Below are 8543 nucleotides of genomic sequence, written 5' to 3' on the forward strand. Positions count from 1 at the left end.
CTAATAGGTGTCCCAATCCCTGGCAGGAAGGTTGGAAATAGAGGATCTTTAAGAACCCTTCCAACCTAAACCATTCTACAAATCTACATACTATGTTAGCAAGCCATTTTAAGTCACTTTGCCACTATAGCCAAGATTGAACATAAACAGTTTAATATTGTGTTTAAAAAAAGTAACTTCAGATAACAGCCCAATTTTACAATTTGGTGCTTTCATATACATGTAGTTTTTCTCTCCCAGGAAGATAAAGTATAGCTATATTAGTTTATTTTTATCATTGGAATTATTCTTTTGTAAGCAGTTTCAGATAAGACATAATGTCAGCAGCAGATGACCAAACCAGAACAGAACATTCTACAGGATTGAGATCTTGGGCCAGCTGAGAAAGCTTTTTCTCCAAGGTATACCCCTGCCTGGGCATAGCAATGTCATCCTTCTTCAAAAACATTACTGGACATAAGTCATTCCCACCATCACCTATATATACAATTCGGGCATAACACACTCCTTGCTCCAACTGCTTATCTAGAAATTCTTTCAAAACCATCCTTTTGCAAAGGTTTTTAGGGCACTTTGCACAATGATGAGTGTGGAAGTTCTGTACAGTAAGGTAGCCAGTACTGCTGAATGCTGCAGGGTTTGTAAACACTTCATCAAACAGCTTATGGAAGTCAGCAGCTTTCAAAATCCAGTCAATAAATACTGCATTAGAATCTGAAACAATGATGCAGTCAAACAACTCTTTGTTCTCACCAATAAAATCCAGAAGATCAACCATTCCTGCAGTGAAAGGAATTGTTGTCATGGTTCTTTTCATGTCATCTTCTTTGACGCCATTCTCTCCCAAGTAGACAAAGACTCTGCCCATATATTCTGTCCAATGTCCTGGTTGGTAGGAGTTTCTTAATCCATTAGGGAGTTTTTTCTCAGGAGCACATTTCACAATCCAGGTATCACTATTTTCATCTATGATTGTATGGTCAAAATCAAAAACCAACAGAAATTTCATAGCTGTCAAAAAATAGTTTCCAAAACAAAATTATTTATATAAACAAAAGTACTAAATTCCTACCAAGATCTTGTGTAGGGCAAATACCTAAACAAAGTACACTATTTATGGCCACCACAGCTAAGGGAAGTAGTGCTGAAGCAAAAAAAAGCAGTCTGTAAAGGTCAAAGTTATAGTTCAGTACAAAACCTTTGTTTAAAATAGACAATGTTAAACTATCTAAACTTATGCTGCATAGTTACTAGTGCCCGGTAACACAGTCTCCTAGTACTCATGCACCATCAGTTTGACCAACAGTTCTGAATTCCCCCATCATCTCACTCGCCAACACAAGCAAAGTGGGGTTCTCCTGGCAAAGCACCTTATGATATATTTCAAAATTAAACTACTACCGAACACATGGAACTAGTCTTTTTCAGCAATGATGCACCAAATCAAAGCACCCAACGAAAATACTGCCATTTATGGATCTGAAAAAAAAACAGTCTGCTTGCTGCAGTTCCGCACAAGTTCAGTACCTAAAGCCCGCTTCTGGGCTACGGAAATCCTGTTAGAAGGAGGCACCACATGTGTGCTAAATGCCGTTCCCTCGCAGGCAAGTTTTCCCACACCCTTAAAACGAGCACTACCGCTTCCACTGCCCCCGACGCCCCTCAGGCCAGCGCCCCAGCCAGCAGGTCGCGCAGCTACCTAAACGGCCCACTAGGTGCTGTCGCCGCCGGCCTGCAGCGCAACGACTGCCCCGGCTAGTCAAGCAGCACGGCCGTCCCGACGGGCACACCGAGGCAGCCCGAGCGGCTGGCAGGGCGAGGGCAGTTGGCCAGCAAGCACTGTGCCGGGGTCTCGGCGGCGGCCCAAAAGTCCGTGAAGGAAAGGCGCAGGCGGCAGCCCCACACCGAAACGCTACCGCCCGCCCACGGCCTCACCGCTCCGACCCACCTCCACGCGCGCCGCTTCCGGCTCCCTCCGCGCGAATCCCGGCGCCGCTTGGCACGTGCTGCAAGTCCACGCCATCACGTGACCCTGGCCTCCAGGTTGCCCGGCAACAGCGCGCGTACACAGGAGGAGCGGCGCGGAAGATGGCGGCGGGGCTCGCGCTCCCCCGCGAGAGGCTGCGGTGGCGGCGGCAACCAGCCCGTGAGTGGGGCCTCTGGGCATCGGGGGAGGGTGGTGCAGGGCCTGTAACCGCGCCGGCTCTTGGAGGCTGTAGGGATGCTCCTTATCCCAGTGTGCAAGGTGGCTCTCCCCAAACACGCCCCTGGTCTTCCAGCTGCAGCCAGCCAGGCAGGCTGTTTCTCCCTACGACCTACCTAGAAAGAACTAACCTGAAACCGGTAGCAGTGCCGGATCTTCCAACAGCCGAAGATAGAGAAGAACTGCATGCCTGGCAGGTCCCTGTCCACAGAAAGCAGACGTGTCAGTGAATTGTTTGTTTTGGCAAGGCTGCCTTTACTTTGGGACATAGGGAGAAGATCCAGCCTGGTCCCCATCATAAATCAAAGCAACTGTATCTGAGACAGACATTAGAAGGCTTCCTTACAGTTTAGAAATGGCAAGCCAGTGAGCTGCCAATCAGAACAAGAATTTCTAACAGGACACCACTCCAGAGCGCCATTTCCTTCAAAAATACTGGGGGCAGTTTGAATGGCATTGCACAAAACCTAGTGATCATTAGAAAAGCTGCATTTATGCATGCACATGTGTATGTAAGCCTAACCCAACAAAGAAATGCTAATCTTTCCAACAAATCAATAAACTGTTCTACAGCAGATCTATTTTAGTGAATAAGACGACTGCACAGAACAAGGGTGACAAGGCATGACCTGTGCCCAGACTGCTGCCTTGTCCAGCCAGGGGAACAGCTTTACCAATATTCTCACAGCGCCACAACCCAAGTACATGGCCACAGTTAGACAACAGATACCTTGTCTTAGCCCTGGTGTATGGGTTAGGGAGAAAAGTGAATACTAAGGTAACTTAGCACTGTTACTATGCAACAATTCAAATCCTGATACAAATTTGAATATAGAATTTTCTGTTATGAACCTCAGTGTCTTTTCTTCCCTCTGCACAGCACCACATAATTTAGGAGAAAATAATGTTCTAGATGGGTATTTTCTTCCAAATGAAGTAGATCTTCATCAGGTAGTTGTATTGCCAAAAGCAGAATGGGAAAGGATTCAGGACAATCTTGATAGAGCAACTAGAGAAGCAGCACGCATACTCACTGAGAAGAAAGAACGGGAAGAAATGCACTTACGCTCCAAAGCTGCTGTAAAAGGCTGGCCCAATACCATTATGGTAAGTACAAGATACATTTGTAAATAAGGGGATTTATTTTCATACGTGCAAAAACACTCACAGTAACATTTCTAACTGTACTCTCTTTGTTTGATATTTGCTTTTAAGTTCCATTTAAATACATTCAATATCTGACATCAACATTTTTTTTTTATTAAATCTAAAATGCAAAATTAAAAAACCCTCAACCATTCAGAATATCCTAGATGTTTTTAATCCACAGGCTTTAAATGTTAATTTCTAATTTTATCTGCATTGTAGGGTGTGGCACAACGGAAACTTAAAGCCAAAAAATTACGTGAAGAAAGGGAAGAGGAAGAAAGAAGGTTACTTGATTTGGAGGAAGAACAGTTCCAAGCAGCAAAACGGAAGGAGGCTATTGATCGTGCAATAACCTACATGTACTATCAGAATGAAAGACTGAAAGGATTACATGTTTGTTGACGACTTGTTGCTTTTAAATTCAAATTGTACTGAATGTCTTTAAACACTTCTGAACACACCAATTACTTTAAATGTTCTCTTGCAGAGCGCACTTCTACTTAGTGAAGTCCTAAAAGAAAGAGATGCTCAAGTTCAATTTAAAAAGTTAAAGTCAGATGTTAACAAAAAGAAGGATGAAGTAAAGGAATGTGAACATAAAGAAGCTATTCTTAGAGAGCAAGAAAAGGCACATCAGCATTATATGAATCAAAAGGCACTTCGCAGAGATTTGCTGGAACAGTACGTAATAATTAATCAAAAGTAACCTCATGTTTTTATTTAAACTCTCTTCCCATAAATACATTCTATAAGGTTTTTACAGAAATTTGCTAATAATTGGATACACAAATGTGGCACTTTAAAAGAAAAAAAACAGTGCCGCAAAAGATCTTGCACAAAGGGAAAAGCTGTGATATGCACTGTCTTTTAGTTGTCAGTCCACACATAGTATCACCTCTGTCAGGCATCAAGGTTTTAGCCAAATCACTAGTCAAAAGCTGTTACTGAAAGTGTATTTTAACATAGCTTTTGTTCCATAAAAGAAAAAGGTCAAATCAGATTTTCCATTCGCCCATAACTAGATTGTAGAGAACGCATCAGGAGAACACATCACTACTGCCACCACCCTTTCTTCTCTCAGGTCTCCCAAAAACCTCAAGGAGGGGTCCCCAGTGATAGTTATATGACTGGCCCTGACGGTCTGATAGAACAAAACAAATTCCTTGAGGCAGAGGAAGGGTTCAGATTCTCGTCTCACATATTCCATGTCCAACACAAATTCTTGCAGAACTTAGTATAGAATGCTACAAACTTAAGCTGCTGCCTGCACACCCAGAAGGAGGAGCATAGATATGGTGGGACTTTCTGGAGAAATCTTGTTCACTGAGTCCCGCAGAGGTAGGTCAGAACATTATGAACATAATGGTGCTAATGAGTCACCCAGCTAAATCTTGGTACCAGTAGACTGTAAACTGTAACCATACCATGTAGCTCATTATTACAATGGTAGCCCTCAGTCCTCTGGTAAAGACGTGAGGCTACACAATGCTAAACAATGATGCCATTTTTTACTGCTGGTATTGTACCCATTTCCAATGCAAAGAATCACATTCTTCTATGTTACGAGGAATCTCTATGTGTTCATTACTTTATGCAGACACTTGCTCATTTATTCAACTTCTTTTTCTAATTCAGAATAAAGGAGCACAAGCATCAGGCAGATCTGGCCAAGCTAGAAGACAAAAGAGAAGGGGAACAAATACAGAGACTGTACCAATTGTACCAACTGGAAATTCAGAGAGGAAAAGAAAAGAAACGGGAGGAAAAAATTGAATGTCGGAGGCAGTATCATGTAAGTAATAGCAAAGCAGAGAATTTAAAATTCTTCTTTCACCTCGTCTGCCTGGAGTGAAACAAAAGCATTCAGATACCTAAATGTACCTACTGGCAATGGGAAGTTTGCTGACAGCTTCAGTAGCTTCCAATCATATGCCTAAACTGACAGTGGCAGGCCACATCTTTCCTCTGTGCTTTTGAGAAAGGCTTCTTGCAGGAAGATTCCTCCTCCTGTCTGAAAGGACACTGGCCCCTGATGCTTTGACTGGTTTACAATTAGGAAAAAAAAATCTGCTGTAGACATCAGGAAATATTCTTCTTGACTTGAAAACTGATTTAAGTTCCACATATCTGCTCTGGTTTAAACCCATTTTTCTCTGTTAGGAAGACAGAATATTCTGTGACTGAGCATGACAGTGTCTTTTTAACGTGATTTTCATTTTATGATTTGAGAGGTTTGGAAATTTAATCAATACCTGCTTGCCTTCTTTCTTGATCTTTAAAGACATCTTGCTAAGTGCAAACTAGAAACGCCTCAGAACCATTGTGGCCAGCATGCAAAGGGCAGTTGTCTTTTTGCACAAAAGTATAGAAGACTCCTTTTTCAGCTATGATTTGGATTAAGCTTTTAGACTGGGATAGTTTTGGATGAGGTGGGCCAGCAGCAGCATGGTCTGTGTATGCATTGGTGGGGGCTGCACGGTCCCATTAGTAGGTCCTCCAGACCTCCATCATGCATGAACAGGGAAGCAGAAGTTAAGTGGAAGTACTGAGGATCCCTTCCCTCTCTTTTCTCTTTGAAAGACACATGGAGAGAATAGAGTGCAATTCTTTAAAGTTGTTGCCCTAGGCCCAGATTTTCTGAACTTCATCAGTTACATCAGGACTATTTTGCCCATGCAGGAGCATGTATCTAACCAGAAAATAATCAAAGCATTAGAGGAACAAAAGCAAATGGAAGAAGATGATCGGATTATGGCTCATTTTAAAGCAAAGGAAACTATTGCTAAGCAGATAAAAAAGAAAGAAGCCGAAATGCGTAGGTAGGTATAAAAGGAGAGTATAAATTCTGAATAAACTAAAAATCATGCTATAGCAATTTAAAGATCTTTCAGGCTGATGAGGTAACACAAACCACAGTCATTCTAGAAATTTTATTCTACTGACAGAGAGAGTAGAGTACTCAGGAGAAAAAAAAGGAAATAATTTCCCATGTTTTTTAGTAATAGGCATGGAGGGGAGTGATCTCTGCCCTTCATAGTACAAAGACTTAGAGAAATGTAAAGCTCTACACCAGTGTGTTTGGAACAGTGATTTTCCATGTGGCTTCCAAGCCTCCACACCTCCTCAACAATTAAAGACAATTAAAATCCTTAATGAAAGTATTTTGGGGCCTAAGTTGCTTTTCCCCAAATTATGTCAAGAAAAATAATTTGACTTCTTAACTAGGCATCTTTACATCAGGCTGTTATTAAGGGAAGATGGTTTACTAATTTAACATTGAGGGTTCCAGCAGGACACTACCATTGAGCCAATGTGAAGTTCATTTTCTTTCTGCTTCTGGGCAATATTCCTAACATTTCTCCATTGATGGCAAGATGCTAGGTAGAATCCTCACCGAATGATCCAGTTCATTATTACAATAGAAAGGTACTTTCTAAATTGTGCTTGCTAAATCAGGTAATTTTAAAAAGATAAAACAAGAGCAGGGTGGGCAAGCCAGTCTGCATGGCAAGAAGACTAGAAGTAGGATTGCTGAGTTTGATAGCAGTAATGCTTCAGGTAGACCTAGGTGTTTACCCTGGTACATTATGGTAGCTCATGTTCTGCAGATTAACACAGGAACGTCAGAACAAAATTGTTAACCAATTAGCTGCACAAATGAATGAGGCATTAAAGAGAGAAGATGATCGTCTTGCTAGAGAAATTGCAAAAAAAGAAGCTGAACAAGAGAGAAAACACAAAGAGAAAAAAGCCAAAGAAAAGGCAGCCATTGAATCTATTGCTGAACACAGAGCAACTGTGGTAAGAAATCTTGTCTGTTCTTATTCCTTACTTCAGCTGAAGAGCCTGTCCAAGATCACAGCTGCTGGCACTGCTGCCAGGCATCAGCATGCTTTATGAGATCAGAATGACATCTCTCTTGGGGTCTTCTTTCCCTCTCCCACTTCTGTGTTGGGCACACATCTACCAGGGCTGCTGAAATCCCTGAGTTTGGGCACTGGCCAGCACAAGTGACTGTGCTAACAGAGTACTGATACAGGGCTGTTTCTGCCAAAAGATATGACTTCCAAACTAGTAGGCAATCTCCTTGGTTAACTTTTTTTGTGTATTTTGTTAAATACAGATGAAGATGAAAGCAGAAAAGGAGAGAGAGGAAAAAGCAGAGGGTAAGAAAGAGTATCATGCATTATTGGAAAAGAACCGTGACTACCAGGAAATGGAAAAAGCCAAGAAACAAAGACAACGCAATGCAAGCATGGAAGTACAGAAAATTCAGATCCAGCAAATGGTAAACAGGGGATCTGTACCCTGTCAATCAATTAATAAGGAAACACACATCTAAACCAACTGCACTAGCTCCTGCCTGAGAGGAGGGTTTTGTTAGTTTGCTTTGTATTTTTTAAATCATGTATGCTCCTGATATGCTGGTGTTGGGAACCGGCCTCCTCTCAGAGCACTGGTGTGAGTCAAGACTGGTTGGCAATGATAGATCACATCATATCCTGTACCATCACATCCTACTGCTGCCTTCTTTTATCTTCTGGGCAGGTCATCAAAGACCAGCTGGTCAGCTATTTAAGGTACCATTTTGGGAGGTGGTTCAGTAGAGAAGTGAGGAGGAATGATATTTGCCAAGTGTCAGCTAACATCCCTGCAGGTCTCCTGTAAGCTGCTACCCTACGTTTCAAGGGATAGTTATATTGTGAAAAAAATACTAAGCTTTTTAATTCCCTTTTCCTCATCAGGCTGAAAGGCAAGTCAAAAAACAGCAGGAGAAGCAAGCAGATTTGGACTACAATGCTCAGAGAGAGTATATCATGCTTTGTAAGGAGCATGAATTTCAGAGGTATGCAAAGCAAGTCATTGAATCAGAGTCCAAGACTACACATCATCTTTACCCTCTTCGCAAAGCATCCAAAGCCGGAAGAGGAATTGGACATGGGCCATCTTCCAGAGGAAGAGAAGAAATAAATACTAGTTAACGAGCACAGGATGGTGCTGGGACATAGTTACCTTGCTGTAGCTGTAATACTGCTCAAGAAATTAAAAACGTGAAATAACATTTGAGTCTATCCAGCAAGGAAAGACAGAAGCAGTTTCCAGGTGGTTTAAAAAATATATTTTTGAACCTTATGGGCAGAATTGAACTGTAAATGATCTACATCAAATATACACAATGAAACCAGAAGTC

General features: G+C 41.9%; 2 protein-coding genes across 2 annotated transcripts; one reads left to right on the top strand and one right to left on the bottom strand.

Moving 5' to 3' along the window:
- Positions 1 to 212: 212 nt before the first annotated feature.
- Positions 213 to 1009, bottom strand: PHOSPHO2 (phosphatase, orphan 2). The gene has a single exon (XM_054381213.1). The coding sequence runs from the start codon at positions 1007 to 1009 to the stop codon at positions 284 to 286; it is 726 nt and encodes a 241-aa protein (XP_054237188.1). The 3' UTR covers positions 213 to 283.
- Positions 1010 to 3259: 2250 nt separating this feature from the next.
- CFAP210 (cilia and flagella associated protein 210) lies at positions 3260 to 8323 on the top strand. Its single transcript, XM_054381412.1, is given in 9 exon segments — positions 3260 to 3310; positions 3572 to 3745; positions 3840 to 4033; positions 4988 to 5144; positions 6032 to 6171; positions 6961 to 7153; positions 7476 to 7640; positions 8098 to 8289; positions 8291 to 8323. Coding segments are annotated over 9 exon segments (1299 nt in total).
- Positions 8324 to 8543: the final 220 nt, after the last annotated feature.

Source organism: Indicator indicator, chromosome 5 (assembly GCF_027791375.1).
Source record: "Indicator indicator isolate 239-I01 chromosome 5, UM_Iind_1.1, whole genome shotgun sequence".
Taxonomy (NCBI): domain Eukaryota; kingdom Metazoa; phylum Chordata; class Aves; order Piciformes; family Indicatoridae; genus Indicator; species Indicator indicator.

Coding starts and splice junctions, on each gene's coding strand:
- PHOSPHO2 (XM_054381213.1), bottom strand. CDS start 1,009: ATGAAATTTCTGTTGGTTTTTGATTTTGACCATACAATCATAGATGAA.